Source organism: Martes martes, assembly GCF_963455335.1.
Source record: "Martes martes genome assembly, chromosome: 17".
Taxonomy (NCBI): domain Eukaryota; kingdom Metazoa; phylum Chordata; class Mammalia; order Carnivora; family Mustelidae; genus Martes; species Martes martes.
In genome coordinates, this window is record NC_137905.1 from 56436951 (window position 1) to 56462023 (window position 25073).

Sequence of the window (25073 nt, forward strand, 5' to 3'; positions counted from 1 at the left end):
TCTCCAGCAAAACCCGAGTCATTCCTGCCTCCGCATGGCCTCTTGTCCCCCCAGGCATTAGCTCTTCTAGATTCTGTCTCCACACTCTGTGCAAACCACAGCTGGATGCTGTTAATGCTTGTTAATCCATCGTCAGCTGGTGGACATTTGATTGCCACCACGTTTTGTCCCTGGTGAGTCCTTCTATGAACTCACTGGCATAGTGTCTCCTCAGTTACATGGATACAATTCTCCTTCATGTCTGCTTTTCATTGTGGTAATAAGAGAGCTTCACACGAGATCTACCCTCTTTACAGATTTGTCAGGTCCCTCTTGTTTGCTCTAGGCGTGGGGTTGTATTGGGATCTCCAGGACTGTCTATCTTGCAGAAGTACAACTTATGCCCAGAAGTGGAATTTCTTGGTGACACAGTGCTTCTGGGTTCAAGTTTTTAAGGATCTGGAATCTCTCAGTTTCATGGGCCTGTGTGCTCCTGTCCCTCCCACGACTGATAGCACACCGTAACTATTCACATCTCATCTGGAGTCCTGGACCCTCAGTCCAAACTGGGCCAAAAGAAATAGAAGTAATGATTCCACATAAAATGCAAGGAAACCTGGGTTCATTTTAGGGCTATCAGAGTGGCATTGATGGGTTCTAGGTTGACTTGCACTGTTTTGTTTCATCAGTTCTGCACGTTCCTTGTCATCGGGCATATCACGGTGGGACGCTGAAGTTGCCTACAAAGGGAGGAGTTACACCAAAGATACTGGCCAACACCACGAGTCAACATTTTGTACTCAGGTATCTCAGAGGCAGCACAGACAGACCATCTGGTGGAAGTGAAGGATGCACGGAGGGTGTGGGGGCATCTCCTGGATTTATCCCTTTCAGGCTGCATCTTTTGATGCCAATTTATGATTCATTCAGACAGCCTCCATTACTTGAAATGAGAGTTGGAGACCCCTTCATGTCCCTCAAGGTGTATGGTGATTGCAAGGGAGGAAAATGGGAAAATGTGTTAACTGAAATTGGAACCAGAGCATGGCAGTGTATGGAGATGTGGACTGAAGTCTGCCATGCGGGTGTCAGCTGCTTGGGGGAAGATGAGAGCCAGTGAAGACAACTCACCAGTGGTTGGGAAGGGGAGTCCATAATTTAAGGGCAGAAGAGGGCATACATTGTCTCTGCACTGGGAGCCATGATTCTTCTCCCTCCTCACAATGACCTGCAGACAGTTCACAAGGCACATACCCCACATGCTCTTCCAGAAACTTCTGGGCACACAAGGTGTACTTCCCAGGCTCTGCTATTCTGATCGTTGCATTGTACTCTCTTGTGTTTGCCTCCTGGCTGCATCTTGGGCTCTTCTCTCACTGTACCAAGCCTGACAGAGGAGAATCCCAAGGACTACTAGGATCACAGCAGCCATTCCCATTCAGATGAGCATCTCCACTGTGTAATCTGGGGGGTGGAAGGCTAGGAATTAAGGTAGAGAGGTCACAGAGGTCAGAGCAGATGAAAATCACCCGGCCCTGGGTGTCCACACAAGACACCTGCCTTCCCTTGACAGCACTTAACCATCCATGCCATCCCCATACCATCCACTCCTCCCCAGTGTTGGTGTCTGCCTTGTTTTGTGACGGGCTGATGGTATCAGTCGCTTCTGAGAACCATTAAAGTATGGGGGGAAATGAGGTGCTGATGGGACTCAAACTTGTCCTCTGGGCTCTGCGTTTTTGTACCTGCCGCATTTCTTGTGATAAAACTAATACAGAGTCCCTAATGGACACTTTCTCTGCTATCAAAGGATCGTCTCTGTTCTCATTGGATTTTTTCTGTTTCCTCATGTTTTATGAATTGAGATTTTGCTTCTGAGTCCCATTGGAGCAGAGTCTTCCTGTGTCCCCTAGCTCAGAAATTCAGTATGTAAAATCGTCTCTCAATGTAGAAATACTTGAGCTATTCAATTTCTGTGTTCATTCTGAGCACATAAGCTACCTCTCATGGGTGAGAGAACTTGCTTTTTTCAACAATTCAGGACCCAGTGTTCATGGATGAGAGTTTGGCCATAAATGTATTGAAGATGTATATTCATATTTATGTACATATGAATTAATAGGTATTAATATAGATATTAATATATTGAGAGAGAGTGAGAGAATTCAATGCATACCATATAAGTGTGTTAGTTATTTGAAGTATCCTAGGTAGGATATCACCATCACCATCACCATCATCACCACCACCATCATCACCATCACCACCACTACCACCATCATCACCACCATCCTCATCACCATCCTCATCATCACTCTCACCATCACCATCATCATCATCACCATTACCATCCCCATCAACACCATCACTACCACCATCCTCATCACCACCCCATCCTCATCATCACCATCATCATCACCAACATCACCATCACCACCACCATTACCGTCCCCATCACCACCATCATTACCACCATCATCATCATCACCATCCTCATCATCACTATCATCATCATCATCATCATCATCACTGTCCTCCTCCTCATCATCTCTCTCTACCTCTGTCTGTCAGTCACAAAGAACTCCGGAAACTGCCAAAAGATTTCAAGGAAGAACACCACTCATTTGATTTTTATCTGCAAAGACATCCCCTCTCACCTCAAACCCTTAAGGAACAGAGAAAATCAGTGTTTTTTATGAAACTGGTGAACACAAAATTAGATAATCCTGTAAACCTATTTTAAGCTGTTTTCATGTAAAAAACAAAAAGAAATAAGTGTAGATTAATTCTAATGATTAATCTCCCCACAAAAATGTCAAATAAGCTTATACAATTCAAGAAGTATGAATGAAGAACAGACATCATTCAGTCGGTTAATATCCAAATGTTTAATAACAAGAAGTCTTTTAAATGTATCTCACTAGGGCTATAAAATTTGAAGAATAAGTCAGGAAATGTACAAGCCCTGGAAATGTTCTATTCTTAATTTGCATTAAAAAAAGCATAATTCTTTTTCCTAATAAAACCTGAATGTAACACAGAAAGGACCTGAAATAGACAGGTCAGTATTGTTATATACATAAAAATATGGATTTTTAGCTTGTGTTTGACATACAATAATTAAATAATTTGGGCTATCAATTAAGATGTATTCTTAAAGCAACACTTAGATTCATGTTAACATCTTATTTTGTTGTCATTATCATAAGGCATTTGCTGCAAATAACACCGGTACACAATCTGGAAATAAAGAGGTAAGTTTCATTTTTTTTGAGATTGATATAATGATTATCAGGAAGTCAAAGGAGATCAACTGTAAAGCACCAAAAGGTGGAGTATCTGTACTCTTAATAGAATATAAAATTAATATAACCAAACCAGTATCACTATTATATATACTTAGGTATTATTTAGAAAGTATAAGGAAATAGGGGAGGAGCAAGATGGCGGAGGAGTAGGAGATCTAAATATTGGGTCCCAGGAATCCAGCTAGATAGCGATTAAACCAGTCTGAACACCTACAAACTCAATAAGAGATCAAAGAGAAGAAGAGCAGCAATTCTAGAAACAGAAAACTGACCACTTTCTGCAAGGTAGGACGTGCTGTGAAGTGGATCTGAGGTGACGGGAAGATAGACCGTGGGGTGGGGGGGAGCAGCAGAGCACAAAATCCGAACTTGTAGAAGTCTGCTCCATTGAGGGATGTCACTCTAGAGGCTAAATGGGGTGTGGAGGTGGGTGGAGACCTTGCGAGGACAGTGTGGCTCAGGACCCGCAGGGACAAAAGACCCAAAGACCTGCAGTGTTTGACTGTGGCAGAGCCCCCAGGTATCAGAGAGGAGAAGCCAGTGGCAGAGACTGAGCTGAGGAGGGGCTCTCAGCTTGGGGTTACCTTAAACCATGATCTTTAAGCAGGGACCCCACAAGTGGCAGATCCAGGGAGACCCCTCCTTCCTCTGGGAGGAGGGGCACGGGAGTGCGTAGCAGGAATCGGCTGAGTTTGGAGACCACATGGGGCCACGTACCAGAGATAGAAATGCTTGATCACAGGCTGGGTGAGCTCAGAGCACAGCCAGAGACCAGGGAGATGGGAAGGATTGACAGATTTTCTCCATGGGCGCACTCAGGAGCAGGCCCGGCTCTCAGCTCCTCTGGGCCAGAGATTGGGAGGCTGCCATTTTCATTCCCATCCCCCAGAGCTCTACAGAATGTGTTCAGGGAACAGAAGCTCCCAAATATGGACCCAAGGAGATTGCTTAGCCTGGCTGCTGGCAAGGGCAGTGCAACCCCGCCTCAGGCAAAGACATTTGAGAATCACCACAACAGGCCCCTCCCCCAGAAGATCAGCAAGATCTTCCAGCCAAGACCAAGTTCACTGATGAATGAGAACTGTGGAACTCTGAAGCTAGGGGAAAGAAAAATAGAATTCATGGCTTTTCCACATGGTTCTTTAGTCTTTCAAAGTTAAATTTTTTTAATTTATTTTTTTCTTATTCTATTTAAAAAAATTTTTTTCCTCTTTCCTATTTTAACTATTTTATCTTATAAGAGCTCTTTAAAAATCTTTAAAAGTTTTCATTGTTATAGTCATGTTCTATCCCTTCATTGTATCTAATCTTATTTTTTGTATACACATAGATTTTTCTTTCTTTACAATTTTGGGATAGAGTTTCTTCCAACAGATCAAAATATACCCTAAATTTAGCACATGGTTTTGTTGTAGTCTCCAGCCTGATCACATTCTTTCCTCGTTCTTTTTTCTTTTTTCAACCAATTTCTTATCTTACCAATTCCTTTTTTAGACTCTTTTTAAATTTTCATCCTTACAGTCATATTCCATCCCTTCATTGTGTTTACCCTTATTTTTGTATATGTGTACTTTTTTTTCTTTAAAATTCTGGGAAGCAGTTTCTTCTTACAGACCAAAATACACTCAAAATCAAGTGTGTGGCTCTGTTCTATTCACCTGTCTACACAAACATACACACATATATTTTTTCCCCCTCCTTTCTCTCCCCCTGGCTTTTGGTCTCTTCTGATTTGGTTAGTGTATATTTTTCTGGGGTGGTTGCTACCCTTTTAGTATTTGTTCTCCTATTCATCTATTCTTCTCTAGATAAAATGACAAAGTGGAAAAACTCATCTCAAAAAAAGAACAAGAGGCAGTACCAATGGCTAGGGACCGAATTAATTAGTAATATGTCAGAAACTAGAGTTCAGAATGATGATTATCAAGGTGCTAACTGCTTGAAAAAAGCATGGAAGATACTAAAGAATCCCTTTCTGGAGAAACAAAAACTCTTTCTGGAGAAATAAAAGAACTTAAATCTAACCAAGTTGAAATTTAAAAAGCTATTAATGAGGTGCAATGAAAAATGGAGGCTCTCACTGCTAGGATAAATAAGGCAGAAGAGAGAATTAGTGATGGAGAAGACCAAATGATAGAGAAAAAAGAAGCTGAGAAAAAGAGAGAAAACTACCGTACCGCAAGGGAAGAATCTGAGAGATAAGTGATAGCATAAGATGAAACAATGTTAAAATAATTGGGATCCCAGAAGAAGAAGAAAGAGAGAGAAGGGCAGAAGGTATATTGGAGCAAATTATAGCAGAGAATTTCCCTAATTTGGTGAAGGGAACAACTATCAAAATCCAGAAGGCACAGAGAACCCCCTCAAAGTCAATAAAAATAGGTTAACATGCCATCATCTAATAGTAAAACTTACAAGTCTCAGTGACAAAGAGAAAATCCTGAAAGCAGCTCAGGACAAGAGGTCTGTAACATACAATGATAGAAAAATTAAATTGGCAGCACATCTACCCACAGAGACCTGGCAGGCCAGGAAGGACTGGCATGATATAATCAGAGCAGTATACGAGAAAAAATCCAGCCAAGAATACTATATCAGGATAGGTTGTCATTGAAAATAGGAGAAGAGATAAAAAGTTTCCAGGACAAACAAAAACTGAAAGAATTTGCAAACACCAAACCAGCCCTACAGGAAATATTGAAAGGGGTCCTCTAAGCAAAGAGAGCCTAAAAGTAACTGACCAGAAAGGAACAGAGACAATATACAGTAACAGTCACCTTACAGACAAAACAATGGCACTAGATTCATATCTTTCAATAGTTACCCTGAATGTAAATGGGCTAAATGCCCCAATCAAAAGACACAGGTATTAGAATGGATAAAAAAAAAAAATAAGACCCTCAATGTGCTGTCTGTAAGAAACTCAGTTTAGACCCAAAGACACCTCCAGACATCCTCCCATTGAGGGTGATATTTGCTGTGGGTTTTTCATAGATAGATTTTATGAAGTTCAGGAATGTTCCCTCTATCCCTATACTTTGAAGCATTTTAATCAGGAACAGATGCTGGATTTTGTCAAATGCTTTTTCTGCATCAATTGAGAGGACCATGTGGTTCTTCTCTCTTCTCTTATTGATTTGTTCTATCACATTGATTGATTTGCGAATGTTCAACCATCCTTGTAACCCAGAGATGAATCCCACCTGGTCATGGTGGATAATCTTTTTAATGTGCTGTTGGATCCTATTTGCTAGGATCTTGTTGAGAATCTTAGCATCCATATTCATCAGTGATATTGGTCTGAAATTCTCCTTTTTGGTGGGGTCTTTGCCTGGTCTGGGGATCAGGGTAATGCTGGTTTCATAAAAAGAGTCTGGAAGTTTCCCTTCTGCTTCAATTTTTTGAAACAGCTTCAGGAGAATAGGTATTATTTCTTCTTTGAAAGTTTGGTAGAATTCCCCAGGGAATCCGTCAGGTCCTGGGAGGTTGTTTTTTGTTTTTTGTTTTTTGGGAGGTTTTTGATCACTGCTTCAATCTCGTTACTAGATATCAGTCTATTCAGGTTGTCAATTTCTTCCTGGTTCAATTTTGGGAGTTTATAGTTTTCCAGGAATGTCTCCATTTCATCTAGGTTGCTTAGCTTATTGGCATATAACTGTTGATAATAACTTCTGATGATTGTTTCTATTTCCTTGGTGTTAGTTGTGATCTCTCCCTTTTCATTCATAATTTTATTAATTTGAGCTTTCTCTCTTTTCTTTTGGATTAGTGTGGCCAATGGTTTATCAATCTTATTGATTCTTTCAAAAAACCAGCTTCTAGTTTCATTGGTATGTTCTACTGTATCTCTAGTTTCTATCTCATTGATCTCTGCTCTAATCTTGATTATATCCCTTCTTGTGTGTGGAGTTGGCTGAATTTGTTGTTGATTCTCCAGTTCTTTAAGGTGTAGAGACATCTGGTGTATTCTGGATTTTTTAATTTGTTTGAGGGAGCCTTGGATGGCTATGTATTTCCCCCTTAGGACTGCCTTTGCTGTATCCCATAGATTTTGGGCCAAAGTGTCTTCAATCTCATTGGTTTCCATGAATTGTTTAAGTTCTTCTTTGATCTCCTGGTTGATCCAAGCATTCTTAAGCAAGGTGGTCTTTAGCTTCCACGTGTTTGAGTTCCTTCCAAACTTTTCCTTGTGATTGAGCTCCAGTTTCAAAGCATTGTGATCTGAGAATATGCAGGGAATCTCAGTCTTTTGGTATCGGCTGAGCCCTGATTTGTGACCCAGTATGTGGTCTATTCTAGAGAAGGTTCCATGTGCACTTGAGAAGAATGTGTATTCTGTTGTTTTAGGGTGGAATGTTCTGTATATATCTATGAGGTCCATCTGGTCCAATGTGTCATTCAATGCTCTTGTTTCTTTATGGATTTTCTGCTTGGATGATCTGTCTATTACTGAGAGTGGCGTGTTAAGATCTCCTACTATTAATGTGTTCATATCAATATGACTCTTTATCTTGATTAATAGTTTTCTTATGTAATTGGCTGCTCCCATATTGGGGGCATAGATATTTACAATTGTTAGATCATCTTGGTGGATAGTCCCTTTAAGAATGATGTAGTGTCCTTCTGTATCTCTGACTACAGTCTTTAGTTTAAAATTAATTTATCTGATATGAGAATCGCTACCCTGGCCTTCTTTTGAGGCCCATTGACATGAAAGATGCTTCTCCATCCCTTCACTTTCAGTCTGGGTGTATCCTTAGGTTCGAAATAGGTCTCTTGTAGACAACATATGGATGGGTCCTGTTGTTTTATCCAATCTGCAACCCTGTGTCATTTTATGGGTGCATTTAGGCCATTCATATTGAGAGTGATTATTGATAGGTACGTTTTTATTGACATCTTGTTACCTTTGAAGTCTTTTTTTTTTAAGATTTTATTTATTTAACAGACAGAAATCAGTCGGCAGAGAGGCAGGCAGAGATAGAGGGAAGCAGGCTCCCCGCTGAGCAGAGAGCCCAGGACCCTGGGATCATGACCTGAGCCGAAGGCAGAGACTTTAATCCACTGAGCCACCCAGGCACCCGTGAAGTCTTTTTTTCCATAGACTGTCTCCATATTTCTGTTCAATGTTATTCTTAGGATTTTTCCTCTTTTATAGAACCCTCCTTAATATTTCCTTCAGTGCCGGCTTGGTGGTCGCATACTCTTTTAAGCCTTGCCAGTCTTGGAAACTCTTTACCTCTCCATCCATTTTGAATGTCAGTCTTGCTGGATAAAGTATTCTTGGCTGCATGTTCTTCTCATTTAGTGCCCTGAATATATCTTGCGAGCCCTTTCTGGCTTGCCAGGTCTCTGTGGACAGGTCTGACGTTATTCTGATGGGCTTTCCTCTGTACATAAGGAGCTTCTTTGTCCTAGCTGCCTTCAAGAGAGTCTGTCTACAATTATGACTCCTCATTTTTACTATGAGGTGTCTCGAGGACTTCTTATATTCTATAATCTTGGGGGGAGACCGTTCTGCCTTTAGTACATGAACGCTGGTTCCATTCATGAGATTGGGAAAATTTTCATGGAGAATCTGTTCCACTACATCTTCTAGACTTCTTTCTTTTTCCTCCCCTTCAGGGATTCCAATAATTCTGATGTTGGAATGTTTCATGGCGTCATTTATTTCCCTAATTCTGTTCTCACGGCTTCTAAGCTGTTTGTACCAGGCTTCCTCCTGATCCTTTCTCTCTATCTGCTTGTCCTCCAGATCACTAATTCTACTTCTGTCTCAGTTACCCTAGCTTTTAGGGAATTTAGATTAGATTGGAACTCATTGAGAACATTTTGAACATCCCTGGTGGCTTTCAGTTCTGCCCTAACATTGTGAACATCATCCCTGGTGGCTTTCAGTTCTGCCCTAATCAATTCCATGTTGTCATCCATGGCTTTCTCCAACCTAGCTATTGCCTGGATAATTGTTAGCCTGAATTCCCTTTCCGACATATTGTCTATGTCGATAGCCATTAGCTCTGTTGCAGAAGGCCCAGTCTCCTCCTCCTAGTCATTTTGGTGAGAGATGGCTGAATGGATGTAGCTGGATGTATTGACCATGGTGAGTCAAGGTGCATGCTGGAACGCTTCTGAGCAATTGAGAGTCCTCACCCAAACAAAAGAAAAAAGAAAGAGAGAAAAAAGAAAAAAAGAGAGAGGAAAAAAAAGAAAGCTAAAATAAAAGAGAAGGCCCAGCCCAAATGGGCCCCAAGGTAAGATTTATGAAGTATACAAACAAAAACAGACAAAGAAAAAGACTGATAAAAGTAGATGACAAGAGAAAAAAAATATGTATATATAAAAGCAAAACAAAAAAGAACCTTGTCAAAAAGAACCCCAAGTATAAGATTTATATACTACCAGGACAGACACAAATACACAGAAACACTGGCAGAAGAAAAAGATGGGAGAGTGGTTATAAATTCTCAGTGTGGGCGAGGAAGGTTATTTTGATTCTTCCTGGATGTATCTTGATATCTTTGTTAAAGGACTCAACTTTCCTAAGATAAAGGGAGATTAAAAATTGGTTTACCTATAGGGGTAGCATTGATTGGGGAAAGGGGATTACCTTGAAGTTTAACTCTATATGAATATTTAAAAAATAAAATTAAAAAAAGAATAAACTAAACTAAAATAAAATAAAATTTAAAAAAATTAAAAGATAGAAAAGCAAAAGAAAAACACGTGTATATGTACCAAAAAGTTCAGGTTAAAAGGTTATTATGGAATTTGATGTACTGGACATCTCACTGTGATGTTAAATAGGTTAAAAAATTATCTATTTTAAAAAATGAACCAGAATAGTGGGAACAAATTAAAAATAAAAGTTGTATCTATGAAGTATTGGTGATTGCTCTCTTGCCTTTTTTTTTTTTCCCAGTTGGCTTTCTGGGGGAGGGGCCTGCCGCGTGGGTTTTCAGGCAGTGTTTCCTGAGTTAAGTCCTCCGGCCCCCCTCAAGGGGGTAGGCTCTGAGGAAACCGGTTTTTCAGGCTTTTGTTCTCTGGAGGTTTTGTTTGTTTGTTTGTTCGTTTGTTTTCTCTCGCCTTAACAGCTTTTGATGGATTTTTAGAGGTTTAGAGGAAAGCAAACTGCACCCAGACCGCCCTCTCAGAGAGAAGCCTCAGTCTGTTCCCCTCTGGGTGCTCCAGATAACAGAAATTCCCCCTTGGCCCCTGGCAGAGCACGTTCCCGGTCACGGTCCCTGGGGACGGAGGAACTCCTGCTTGTACCCAAAACCACGACAGCGGCAGCTGTCTGGGCAGCCAGACTGCCAGAGAGGTCCCAAGCAGCCATAGCACACTGAGATTTTCCCGCTGGCCCAGGCTGGGAGTGCTCAGACTCTCACGCACCTCTCTCAGGGGAGGGTGTGAGGCGCAACTCAGACTCTGATAGCACAGCATGGGCACGCACCTGGAGAGTGCAAAAAGGCTGTGTTTCTGCCGGCTGGCGAGACTCCCAACCCCTCACCGGAGCCGCCACCCAGGTGGCTCAGGGGCCAAGACCTGGTTTCTTCACTGCACTCTCTCTGGCTCAGCGCCAGAGGTGGCTGTCCTCGGTCCAGAGACTTAAGCCCCTGTCCCTATCTGCCCCGATTCCCACAATTTCCCCCCATCATCCTTTGCTCTTTTTGAGTGCTTTCAACCAGACTCCAAGTTAATGCTGGTCCCCAGTTGCAGGGCACTCTCGTATTGGGGTATTACTTTCCAATGGGTCGCTTCTGGTGGCTTCTTCCCCCTTTTGCTTATCTTCTGATATCAGTCTGACGTTCGCACTCCGCCTTACCTGCCCACTGGCGTCTTCTGCCCCCGTAGAGATCCAGACGTGTATAATTCTAATCTCAGGCTGATTTCATGGGTGATCAGAGTTGTTTGGTAGGTAATCAGCTCACTTTAGGGTACAGGTTGAAACGGTGCCTCCTCCTAGTTCTCCGCCATCTTGCCAACTGACACCTCCAGATTTAAAGTGAGGGGGTGGAAAACAATTTACCATGCTAACGGACATCAAAAGAAAGCTGGGGTGGCAATCTTTCTATCAGATAAATTAGATTTTTAAGCAGAAGACTATAATAAGAGATGAGGAAGGACACTCTATCATACTTAAAGGGTCTCTCCAACAAGAAGATCTAACGATTTTGAATATCTATGCCCCTAACATAGGAGCAGCCAATTATATAAACCAATTTTAACAAAATCAAAGAAGCACAACAACAATAATATAATAAAAGTAGGGGTATTTAACACCCCTCTCACTGAAATGGACAGATCATCCAACCAAAAGATCAACAAGGAAATAAAGGCCTTAAATGACACACTGGACCAGATGGACATCACAGATATACTCAGAACATTCCATCCCAAAGCAACAGAATACACATTCTTCTCTAGTGCACATGGAACATTCTCCAGAATAGATCACATCCTGGGTCATAAATCAGGTCTCAACCAGTACCGAAAGATTGGGATCATTCCCTGCATATTTTCAGACCACAATGCTCTGAAGCTAGAACTCAATCACAAGAGGAAAGTTGGAAAGAACGCAAATACATGGAGGCTAAAGACCATCCTTCTAAGGAATGAATGGGTCAACCAGGAAATTAAGGAAGAATTTTAAAAAAAATTCATGGAAATAAATGAAAATGAAAACACAGCTGTTCAAAATCTTTAGGGCACAGCAAAGGTGGTCCTGAGAAGAAAGTATATAGCAATACAAGCCTTTCTCAAAAAACAAAAATGGTTTCAAGTACATAACCTAACTGTACACATAAAGGAGCTGGGAACAGAACAGCAAAGAGAACCTATACCCAGGAGGAGAAGAGAAATAATAAAGATCATAGCAGAAATCAATGAAAAATAAACTAAAAGAATTGTAGAAAAATTCGACAAAACTAGGAGTTGGTTCTTTGAAAGAATTAATAAGATTGATAATCCCCTGGCCAGACTTATCAAAAAGAAAAGAAAAAGGACCCAAATTAATAAAATCATGAATGAAAGAGGAGAGATCACAACCAACACCAAAGAAATATAAGCAATTATAAGAACATATTATGAGCACCTATTTACCAGCAAATTTGACAATCTGGAAGAAATGGATGCATTCCCAGAGACATACAAACTACCACAACTGAACCCGGAAGAAATAGGAAACCAGAACAGATCTATAACCAGTAACCCATAACAGACCCATAATCAAAAAGTCTCCCAACAAACAAGAGCCCAGGGCCAGTTGGCTTCCCAGGGGAATTCTACCAAACATTTAAAGAAGAATTAATGCCTATTCCCTGAAACTATTCCAAAAAATAGAAATGGGAGGAAAACTTCTGAACTCATTTTATGAGGCCAAGATTACCTTGATCCCCAAATCAGACAAAGATCCCATCAAAAAGGAGAATTACAGGGACGCCTGTGTGGCTCAGTGGGTTATGCCGCTGCCTTCGGCTCAGGTCATGATCCCAGGGTCCTGGGATTGAGTCCCACATGGGCTTCTTGCTCGGCAGGGAGCCTGCTTCTCTCTCCGCCTCTGCCTGCCTCTCTGCCTGCTTGTGTGCTCTCTCTCTCTCTCTCCTTCTCTCTCACAAATAAATAAATAAAACATTTTTTAAAAAGGAGAATTACAGACCACTATCCTTGATGAACACAAATGCCAATAGGATCCAGCAGTACATGAAAAGGATTATTCATCACGACCAAGTGGGATTTATTCCTGGGCTGTAAGGTTGGTTCGACATCTGCAAATCAATCAATGTGATACAGTACATTAATACAAGAAAGAACAAGAACCATATGATACTCTCAATAGATGCTGAAAAAGCATCTGACAACGTACAGCATCCTTTCTTGATCAAAACTCTTCCCAGTGTAGGGATAGAGGGTACATACCTCAATATCATCAAAGCCATCTATGAAAAAACACAGAGAATATCAGTCTCAATGGGAAAAAACTGAGAGCTTTCCCCTAAGGTCAGGAACACAGCAGGGCTGTCCACTATCACCACTGCTATTCAACATAGTACTAGAAGTCCTAGCCTCAGCAATCAGGCAACAAAGAAAAATAAAAGGTAAAAGGTATCCAAATCGGCAAAGAAGAAGTCAAGTTTTCACTCTTTGCAGATGATATGATATTTTATGAGGAAAACCCCAAAGACTCCACTGTAAAACTGCTAGAACTCATCCAAGAATTCAGTAAAGTGTCAGGATATAAAATCAATGCACAGAAATCAGTTGAAAGACAGAAGAAAGAGAAATTAAGGAGTTGATCACATTTATAATTGCACCCAAAACCATAAGATACCTAGGAATAAACCTAACCAAAGAGGCAAAGAATCTTTACTCAGAAAACTATAAAGGACTCAGGAAAGAAACGGAGGTAGATGAAAAAATGGAAAAACATTCCATGCTCATGCATTGGAAGAAGAAATATTGTGAAAATGTCTATGCTACTTAAAGTAATCTATACATTTAATGCAATCCCTATCAAAACCATCAATTTTTTTCAAAGAAATGGAACAAATAATCCTAAAATTTATATGGAACCAGAAAAGACCCTGAGTAGCCAGAGGAATGTTGAAAAAGAAAACCAAAGTTGGCAGCACCACAATTCCAGACTTCAAGCTCTAATCATCAAAGGGGTAATCATCAAGACAGTATGCTACTGGCACTAGAACAGACACATACATCAATGGAACAGAATAGAGAGCCCAGAAATGGACCCTCAACTCTATGGTTAACTAATCTTCGAAAAAGCAGGAAAGAACATCCAATGGAAAAAGATAGTTTCTTCAATAAATGGTGTTGGGAAAATTAGACAGCCACATGCAGAAGAATGAAACTGGACCATTTCCTTTCACCACACAAAAAAATAGACTCAAAATAGATGAAAGTCCTCAGTGTGAGACAGGAATCCATCAAAATCCTTGAGAAGAACACAGGTAGCAACCTCTTCGACCTCAGCTGCAGCAACTTCCTCCTAGAAACATCACCAAAGGCAAGGGAAGCAAGGCCAAAAACGAACTATTGGGACTTCATCAAGATCAAAAGCTTTTGCACAGCAAAGGAAACAGTCAACAAAACAGTCAACAAAACCAAAAGACAACCAACTTAATGGGAGAAGATATTTGCAAATGCATATCAGATAAAGGGCAATTATCCAAAATCTATAAAGAACTTATCAAACTCAACACCCAAAGAACAAAGAATCCAGTCAAGAAATGGGCAGAGGACATGAACAGACATTTTGGCAAAGAAGACATCCAGATGGCCAACAGACACATGAAAAAGTGCTCCACATCACTCGGCATCAGGGAAATACAAATCAAAACCACAATGAGATCCCACCTCACACCAGTCAGAATGGCTAAAATTAACAAGTCAGAAAATGACAAATGTTGGTGAGGATGCGGAGAAAGGGGAACCCTCCTACACTGCTGGTGGGAATGCAAGCTGGTGCAGCCACTCTGGAAAACAGCATGGAGGTTCCTCGAAAAGTTGAAAATAGAGCTACCTATGACCCAGCAATTGCACTACTGGGTATTTAGCCTAAAGATACAAATGTAGTGATCCAAAGGGGCACACGCACCCGAATGTTTATAGCAGCAATGTCCACAAGAGCTGAACTATGGAAAGAACCTAGGCGTCCATCAAAAGATGAACGGATAAGGAAGATGTGGTGTATATATACAACGGAATACTATGCAGCCATCAACCAACCCCCCTTCCCAAATCCTGCCATTTGCAATGACGTGGATGGACCTAGAGGGTATCATGGTAAGCGAAATAAGTCAATCAGAGAAAGACAATTATCATATGATCTCTCTGATACGAGGAATTTGAGACACAGGGCAGGGGTCATCAGGGGTAGGGAGGGGAAAAATAAACAACATGGGACAGGGGAGGGAGACAAACCATAAGAAACTCTTAATCTCAAGAAACAAACAGATTTTCTGGGGGGAGGGAGGGAGAGGGTGGCTACGTTACAGACGTTGGGAAGGGTATGTGCTATGGTGAGTGCTGTAAATCGTGTAAGATTGGTGATTCACAGACCTGTACCCCAGAGCAAATAATACATTATATATTAATTTTAAAAAATAACAAATAAATCCTAAAATAAAGTAAAAAAAAGGATAGTATAAAGAAATAAAAAATCATACTTAAAAATGAATAAAAATTGAACAATTTTTAAGATTTGCGTGTAGACAATTTGATGAAAAAAATGTCAGATTTCACCTGCATCATTTATAAAGTTCGCTTCTAAGCATGTTTTGTTAAAAAATAAACCCAAAGCACTATCATCATAAATTGTTCTCTATAATGAATGTATACATTTCATCTAATCCGGATGAAATGGGAGAATTTTTTCAGTCATGAATCCTCATAACATGAATTTGTAATTTATATCTGCAAGGATCCCTTTAGAAGTTCTGAAGCAGGCACAGGGACACTGGGCAGGTTTCCACACGCAATGCAGAGTGAACACGAATTGCACACGGACACGCGGTGCAGCATCTCTGGGGAACCCACCTGGGTCTCAGGTGTGCACCCAGGGGCGTGCAGGGCCCCAGGTGAGCGCAGGGGGCGTAGAGAGGTGCCCACAGGCGGGCAGCCTTCTCTCTAGGACAGCGTCTGGAATGAGCTCCACCTGCGCCCTCAGAAAACGGTCCGAGCCGCTCCAGGCCCGGGGTGACAGCGCTCAGCGGCTCCTCAGTGTGGGGGAGGGGCTGCATACTCGGGTCTCTTGGAAATGGGAAAGAAGAGCTGCCAAGGAGGCGTCTGTCTGTCCTCTGCAACTGTCCCAGACTCCCCGCGTCCTCCCTGGGCTCCGAGTCAGGCCTGGACCCCAAGTGCGGCGCACCCGCCCCTCTGTCTCCTCTCTCCCGCACGTTCTCCAAACCGGGAGGGGGCCTCGGAGTTGCCGTCCGCGGACAAGGGGCAGGTGGTTTTTAGGAGAAAACGCACCGTTTTGTGTGGAATGAGGAGGGGCTGAGATGCTCAATCAATGGGGGGATTTTCTAATCTCTGCTGTCTTCCTCCTGCTCTGCTGAGACCCGAGCCTGACGGACACAATCTCCCGCGCCCGCGCGTCCCTCGGCTTCCCAGCCCTTCCCGGATCCGAGGTCCTGGCAGAGGCAGCGCGGTGCAGGTCAGACCGGAGATCACTGCAGCAGCCCCTTCCCCCCTTTACAGAGGGGGCGCGCCGTTCCCAGAAGCTCCGCCTCCCAGGGGAGGGGAACTCCTGCAGACCCCGCCCCAGGACGCCCTTGGCCTGCCTCGCGGGCAGCGGCTACCTCACCCCTGCCCCTGGCTGGTAGCCAGCGCCTGGCTTCTGAGGGGGAGACACCGGGGAGTCAGGTGGTGGCATCTCAGCGTCCTGGCATCCAGGTCCGTGCCTCTCCGACCCTCTGTCCTCAGTCCTGCGGGAAACTTCGGGGATCAGGTTTCCGGGGGCGGGAGGTCCCGCCTATTCCCACGCCCTCCTGGGTGGACCTTCCTCTGTGAACCGCCCCTTGGGAACCCTTTAAGGCATCCTGTCTCAGACATCTCTGGAGACAGGGCAGACAGGGCACTGAGCTGACCTTTTCTGCTCAGAGGGGACAGGGACAGCAGGGACTCCTCACCCAGGAGCAGGGACCTGGCCCAGATCACCATCGCAGGGAGCACTGAGAACCCCCCCTCGGGTGAGTCCCACCCCATACCTCACAATCCAAAGACTGGGAGGGGAGGAGGTAGGCTCCTGAGCTCTCCGTCCACTCACCCTGGCTGCTGGTCCCCCAGCCGGGCCCCCAGCCTCTCCCTCTGCCCAGACCATGCTAGCCCTCCTCCGTGGACCTTGGAGCCCCTGGAGCCCCATGATGGCCCTGCCATGACTCACCCGACTCCCAGCCCTCCTCCTGAGAGACTGGGCGAAACTATTCCCCCTGCAGAGAACCGTGTGACTCAGCAGCTGTGCGCCTGGGGCCTGGGGAGGGGGTGGCGGTCGGGGGCTGGGTCTCTAGAGGATCCTGGACAGTAGCTGGGTGGGCGCTGGAGCTTCTCCCAGAGACCCTGTCTCTGCTTCCACTCTGTTCCTTATGGCCCAGCCTCAGAGACATGTGGCCCCAGGTGTCTCTGCTGGGCTCTCAGCCCCCCTGAGACACAAGCCCATTTCTGAGTATTTGAGGGGGCATTAGATTCTCTGAGGGGCTCTCAGAACCGATATGGGGTGGTGTGTGCTCCTTCTGAGCAAACAGGGCGTCCTGGGACGCCCTGATGTTGAGCGGTCCTGTGGATGGGGGGTTGGGGCTGACCCAGGAGTCCCCATCTCACTAGACTTCTCCTATACCTGCCCCGTGGGCTCCCCAAGACCTTCCGGCTGCCCACCGGGCACCTTTAGAGCCAGAAGAGGGATAAAAGGTGAGCAGGGGTGCAGGGCCTCTGTTGGCCTCCTTTTTGCTGAGGGGCAGATTCCCTTTGAGTGACGCTCCTTGGAGCCCCTCCCTCCCACCCAGCCAAAGTATCAGAGCCCTGAGTAGATCATCAGGACAGAGAAGGGACAGGATTGGGCTCCTCACCTGAGACCAGCAGCTCCAGGGGGTCACTGGGGTCCAACCACACCTGGGGGGTGTTGCTGTAATAGCCATAGCATCGGAAAGTTCTCCTGAGGCTGGGAGTCACAGGGCCCACAGGGAACAGGGCCTGGTTCCCCCCACAGTGGGCTGCCTAGGAGTTCAAGGTCCAGGAGGGCTGGCGCTCTCCTTCCTTCATCAGGATGAACCTTTGGAGTCCCATCTGTGAGGCACACTGGAGGGTCACGTTGCTTCCTGAGGTCACGACAGGGCTGGGCTGGGCTGCGAGGCTGGGTTTGTCTGGCAATTCTAGGAGAGGAGGAGGGGGACATGTGAAATGAGGCTCAGATCCCCCACATTATCCCCAGGCTGGGCTGTGAGAGGGAGACCTCTGAGAGCCCACCCCCTTCCTGAGGGCAGAGCCTGGGGCTGGGACCCTGAGTGGGCTCGCACCTGTCACCACCAGCTCCAGGGGGTCACTGGGCTCTGACCAGCTGGTGGGACTGAGGCAGTCACAGTAATATCTTCCTGCACATACATCTGTCATGTGGGTGAAAGAGAAGTTGGCCTTGTCCCCGGGCTCCAGTGTCTTCCATGTGTCCCAGGTCTATGAGTCTCCCTCTTTATGTAGGCGGTACTCCTGGGCGTCCAGGTCCCCCTGACACCAGATGGTCACAGGTGACCCTGAGACACACAGAGCCTGGCTCAGCCCAGATGTTGGGTTTGGGGAGGGTCCCTGGAAGGAAACAGAGGCTGGGGGAACAGACCTTCCCCACCCCCAAGTCCCAGCTCAGCCCCAAGCCCCCAGACATTCCCCTCCGTCTGCCCAGAGCTGCAGTTCTCCATCCCCTGCTGCCTGGTGGGTGACCCCTGTCCCCAGTGAGGAGGTGGGACTGGGACCCATAGGGATGAAAATACAATGCTAGGAAGATACAGACTTATCTTAAGTGAAGACTGTGTTTAAATGTCTGAGAGAAAAAGGAGGACCTTGACTTTTTGAGACAAGAGGGAATTGTAGAAATGAATTAGAGATACTAATGATGAGGCACCGGGGTGGCTCAGGGGGTTAAACCTCTGCCTTCAGCTCAGGTCATGATCCCAGAGTTCTGGGATCGAGCCCCGCATCGGGCTCTCTGCTCAGCGGGGAGCCTGCTTCCTCCTCTCTCTGCCTGCCTCTCTGCCTACTAATGATCTCTGTCTGTCAAATAAATAAATAAAATCTTAAAAAAAAAAGGATACAACTGAAAAGCTGAACAGGAAGCTAGAACAGAACATTGAGGAATTTTTCCAGAAAGCGGAATATCTAGATCAGAAAAGGAAATTTCAGGCACTGGAGAGTAGAATGTGGAAAACCAAGGTCACAGGTAGCGAGTCGGGAAGAAAGACCTGATAGTGTTGTCTGCCAACAGCTTAAGAGGTAAATAGTTGAGCATTTTCCACAAATGAGGAAAGATCATTTAAATGGTGGTGGACACACATTTAAAAGTAAAACCCGTATCTTGATACTTCATAGTAAAATGCAGAAATCTGGGTACATTAGCTTTTAAAATTCTACATTTTGTCATACATTTCAACATGGTTCATGTTATTTGTGAATTTCACCTCAACTGAACAATATGCAATGAGGGCTGGTCTGGGCCACAAAAACTTCCTGAAACTCCTTCCTGGGAAAATGAAAATATCACTCACAAAATGAGACGCTCACCCAAAGGCAGAATCAGGTGTCAGAAGATACTCAAAAACATCGCCAAGGAATTCATTATTGGGAGAGGATTTTACACGGATCCGGGTTACTAGTGACGGTGAACATGAGAACACCGGCAGAGACAGATTCCTTTGTTCTGGGACCAGGAGACCTATCTGCCCTGTTGGGACTCCGGTCCCCTCGCTCAAGTCACCGTGTCAGGCTGTGCCTTCAGGAGAGATGGGGAGGAGCTGTGGGTTAGATCCTCAACCACCAGCTGGCTTTTCCCTCCCAAGAGTTGGGTCTTGTCCTTTCTTTGGAGTGAGAAGATGTTAAGAAATATCTAGATAAAGAAAGACGACCACATCTGCCAGAGGAAATCCTAGCGGTGACTTCCGAAGTCTTCCATATCACCCCGTCCTTTCCAATCTTCATGTAATTGAAAAAAAGTTTTTAAGTGTAATGTCTATTTTGAAAACTTGGTTTTACTAATAGAATGTCCTTTTTAAAATTCAAATTCAATTAGCTAACATGTAGTACATCATTCATTTCAGATGTAGAGCTTAGGTACTTATCAGTTGCATAGAACACCGAGTGTTCACTTTAAAAAATCATCAGGCTAGTTTATTCTGGTGTATAGAACAGAATACGACACTCTTGAGATATGGATTTTTTTTTTTTACTGTGTTATGTTAGCGACCATACAGTACATCATTAGTTTCTGAGGCAGTGTTCCAAGATGCATTGTTTGTGTATAACACCCAGTGCTCCATGCAGTCTGTGCCCCTCTGAATACCCATCACTGGGCTCACCCATCCCCCACCCCCCAAAACCCTCAGTTTGTTTCTCAGAGTCATAGTCTCTCATGGTTCATCTCCCCCTCTGATCCCCTCCCTTCATTTTTCCCTTCCTTCTCCTAATGTCTTCCATGTTATTCCTTATGTTCCACAAATAAGTGAAACTGTATGAAAATTGACTTCCTCTGCTTGACTTTTTTCACTCAGCATAATCTCCTCCAGTCCCATCCATGTTGATGCTAAAGTTGGGAATTCATCCTTTCTGATGGCTGACTGATATTCTGTTGTATATATGGACCACATGATCTTTATCCACGCATCTGTTGAAGGACATCTCGGCTCTTTCCTCAGTTTGGCTACTGTGGACATTGCTGCTATGAACATTGGGGTATTGATGGTCCTTCTTTTCACTACATCTGTATCTTTGGGGTCAATACCCAGTAGTGCCATTGCTGCATCATAGGGTAGCTCTATTTTTAATTTTTTGAGGAACCTCCACACTTTTTCCCAAAGTGGCTGTACAAATTTGCCTTCCCACCAATGGTGTAGGAGGGTTCCCCTTTCTCCACAACTTCTCCAACATTTGTTGTTTTTTGCCTTGTCGATTTTGGCCTTTCTAACTGGTGTAAGGTGGTATCTCAATACGGTTTTGATTTGAATCTTCCTGATGGCTAATGATGGTGAGCATTTTTTCATGTGTTTATTAGTCATTTGTATGTTTTCTTTGGGGAAGTGTCTGTCCTTGAATTCCGCCCATTTTTTAATGTGATTATCTGTTTTTTGGGTGTTGAGCTTGAGAAGTTCTTTATGATCTTGGATATTGGCCCTTTGTCTGTATTGTCATTTGCAAATATCTTCTCCCATTCCGTGGGTTGCCTCTTTGTTTTGTTGACTGTTTCCTTTGCTGAGCAGAAGCTTTTTATCTTGATGAAGTCCTAAAGTTCTTTTTTACTTTTGTTTCCCTTGCTTTTGGAGACGTGTCTTGAAAGAAGTTGTTGTAGCCAATGTTGAAGAGCTTACCGTCTATGTTCTCCTCCAGGATTTTGATGGATTCCTGTCTCACATTGAGGTCATTCATCCATTTTGAGTTTATCTTTGTGTATGTTGTAAGAGAATGGTCGTTTCATTCTTCTGCATGTGGCTGTCCAATTTTCCCAGCACCATTTATTGAAGAGACCATCTTTTTTCCATTGGATATTTTTTTCTGCTTTGTCAAAGATTTTTTGACTGTAGAGCTGAGCTATGGTTTTCAAAAAGAACGAAAACAGGCTATTTCCAGAGCTGCAAATTCTTAGCTATTTTCTGCCCTTACCTCAATGAAAGGAACACTGCATGGTGAAATCCAATTAGAAAAGCAAATAATCCTTAATGAAGAAAGAATATTAGAGAGTGAGAAGAAACAAAAAAAAATTTGCTTTGTAAAGTTACATTTGCATCTACTTACATGTATGCATATATATTTAAGAAAGCTGAATTAAACTATTAGCTGAATGCAAATATTTGAAACTTGTGGGTGACAGAAATAGAGCTTTTGGGAAAAAAAGTAAGTAGTAAGAGCTCAGCTAATGTTTAATCATGCCCCTTCCTTACTAAAGTGGCGGGTGGACTTAAAAATTGTTCAAAACTGTTGTGTCTGGGTGGCTCAGTCACTTAAGCCACCAATTCAAGATTTTGGCTTGGGTCATGATCTCAGCGTATCGGGATCCAGCCCTGTTATGGGCTCCATATTCAGTGTGGAGTTGGCTTTGAGATTCTCTCTCTCCCTCTCTCTCTGCACCATACCCCTGAACTCCCTCTCTCTCAAAAATTGTTTAAAATTATAAATGACAATTCCTAGAAAGACAATGCGGGTAGCTACTTAAATTTAGAAACACAATGTATAACTTTCAAAATCATTAGTGGAATTGTAGAAAACAAATAAATCTTTTTTTCAGGTATTTATTTTTTAATTTGATTTTTAAAAATTGAAGTCTAATTAACACAGTGTTGTATTAGTGCCAGGTGTACAATAGAATGGCTCAACGGTTCTACCCATCACTCAGAGCTCATCACAGTAGGTGAACTCTTCATCCCCTTCATGCATGTTCCCTCTGGCAAACACCAGTCTCCCTATATATTTAAGAGCCTGGGGATTTTTGTTTATTTCTCTCTTTTTTATCTTTGTTTGTTTGGAAGACACATAAATCTTCATCAAACAAGAAGTCTGGAAAGTCAGGGATGCCTGGGTGTCTCAGTCGTTAAGCGTCTGCCTTTGGCTTAGGTCATGATCCCAGGGTCCTGGGATTGAGCCCCGCATCAGGTTCTCAGCTCAGTGGAGAGCCTGCTTCTCCCTCTCCAACTCCCTCTGCTTGTGTTCCCTCTCTCGCTGTGTCTCCCTCTGTCAAATAAGTAAATAAAACCTTAAAAAAAAAGAAGTCTGGAAAGTCAGAAGGAACCTAAGAGAATGTAGGGCATCTTAATAAGTGGGGAGAAAAGGACATCCTGTACACCGCTGGTGAGAATTTAAACTGGTGGCACCATGATGGAAAAACAGTATGGCGTTTCATCAAAAACTTAACCCTAGAACGGCTCAATGTCCATCAATATCACTTCTAAGTATGTATGAAAAGAAAGGAAACAGGATCTTGTAGAGGTGTCCACACTCCTATCTTCATGCAGCATTATTCACAATAGCTGAAATATGGAAACAACGAAATATGGAAACAAACATCAATGGCCTACAATGATTGAATGGATAAAGAATATGTCGTATATATACATATGAGTATTATTCAGTCATAAGAAAGAAGGAAGTTCTGCTGTTTGCAACAAGGATGGACCTTGAGGGCATTATACTAAATGAAATAAATCAGACAGAGGAAGACAAATATGCGATGATTTAATTATGGGTAGAATCTAAAGAAGTCATCCTCGTAGAAGCAGAAACAAAGAAAGGTTGACGGTGATGAGCAGGGGCAGGGTGGGTGTGGGAAGTGGGGAAATGGTGGCCAAAGGCTACCACTTTCCAGGTATAAGATGACTAAGTTCTGGAGATGTAATGCACAGCGTTGTGATGATAGTAAATACTACTGTATTAAGTCTGAGAAAGTTGCTTATAGAACAGATCTGCAGTGTTCTCACCACAAAAAAAAGGTAATTTTGTGATGTGAGGGAGGTGTTAGTTAAAGACATGGCGGTAATCACCTTGCAGTATCTGTCAATCAGCACCTTACACCCTAAATTTCCATGTTTATAAGGTGTGTTTTCAGTCCACAGCACCTCCCTTCCATTTCTGCCAGACCTGGGTCCTCTAGCTGAAGTGAGTGTGTAGTAGGCAGCAAACGGTTGGGTGTTGCTTCTTCTTATCCATTCAGGTACCCTTATATGTTTTGATAATCCGTTTACAATGAAAGTGGATATTGATATGTGAAGATTCGCCATTGACATCTGATTTGTTGTTTTCTAGCTTCTTTTTTTCTTTCTGACTCTCATGAGGGGGTAACAGGGTCAGAGAGAAGAGATTCACAGGATGTCCTATATGAGGAATTTGATGTAGAAGTTCTACAGGAAAGGGGAGCCACTCCTTCCTCATGCACTTTCTCCAATTGCCCCTCATCGGGGACCAAGATGAGGCCTGATGGGGTTGAATCCTACCTCTGAAGTGGCCAACACATCTTTATGGATGACCTTCAGCCCAGGTCAGATTCATGGGGAAGGATGAGGTCTGAAAGTCACATAAACCGATTTTAAATCCTTAATTGCATACCCTGTGATCTTCAAGTGTTTGTTGAGAGACCCACCTTCTCACTTGGGACATGGCTCATTCTTTGGTCAGACTCAGGTGAGGGTGAACGGGTAGATGGGGAACATGTTTTGAGGGGACCTCAATGCCAACATGTGAAGTATTGGCTACATTCATTCAAGAACGACTTTGGTTGATACTCAAGATCTAGAGAAAATCGAGGCTCGGTCCATCCCACTCGAGGTGGCAGTGACCGGAACCTCGAAGAGAGAAGGACACACACACACACATCGGTGGGTATTCTCAGCAGGTGTGCTGCGTTTGGCTCCTCCTCACGTGGGAGAGACGACTGTAATCATGACTTCCTACGTTTGCATTCAGTGAATTCCCACAGGCGGCTTCAAGGTGGCCACAGACTATTTTCACCAAAGAAAGCAATAAAGGCCTTAAATCAGGACTTTTGCAAAAATGGCATTTTCTTACAGCCAGTTGACCCACAGCTTGTGGTTCTCACTACACACACTGGATGCTCATCCCAAGTGATGATACCTCTGGAGAAACTGTATCATTTATCGTGTGATGAAGAGGGAATGTCTTGTGGGTCCAGATCCTCTTTTACAGAATGATTTTCGATGTATTTTTTCCAAACTGGACTTGCTGTGCAACCATCTGTTCAGTATTTTAAACAGAATCTGTTTCTGAGCTGAGGAGTACACACGCCGGGGAATAGAGGAAAAAGCATTCCATGAAACTGGACCAGAGAAAAAGGGCGGACCCAGAGCTACTCGGGGGATTAGCCTCAAGTCATAGGGTTGAGGAAGGAAGGAAGCCAGTCCAGAAAGTGTCAAGGAAAAGCACGACGGAGAAGTACTGGGGAGAGAAATTACCATAGTTTAATTGCCAAAGAGGCACCATAGCACCAACCCAGACATTTTCCTGCCCCCAAACCATGTTAACACCCAGAATATTGTCAGTAGAATGTTTCCCCAACTTATGCGCAGATATTCTTCC

General features: G+C 43.6%; 1 protein-coding gene across 1 annotated transcript in view; it reads right to left on the reverse strand.

Annotated features, from left to right (window-relative positions):
- LOC308358437 (paired immunoglobulin-like receptor B) overlaps nucleotides 1-25073 on the reverse strand; it is a gene marked incomplete at both ends in the record, with an annotated part of 92204 nt that overhangs the window by 57853 nt on the left and 9278 nt on the right. The window contains 5 exon segments of the mRNA XM_080828616.1: nucleotides 17867-18014; nucleotides 18018-18169; nucleotides 18314-18467; nucleotides 18471-18549; nucleotides 18551-18596. Coding sequence (XP_080684742.1) covers nucleotides 17867-18014; nucleotides 18018-18169; nucleotides 18314-18467; nucleotides 18471-18549; nucleotides 18551-18596 — 579 coding nt within the window.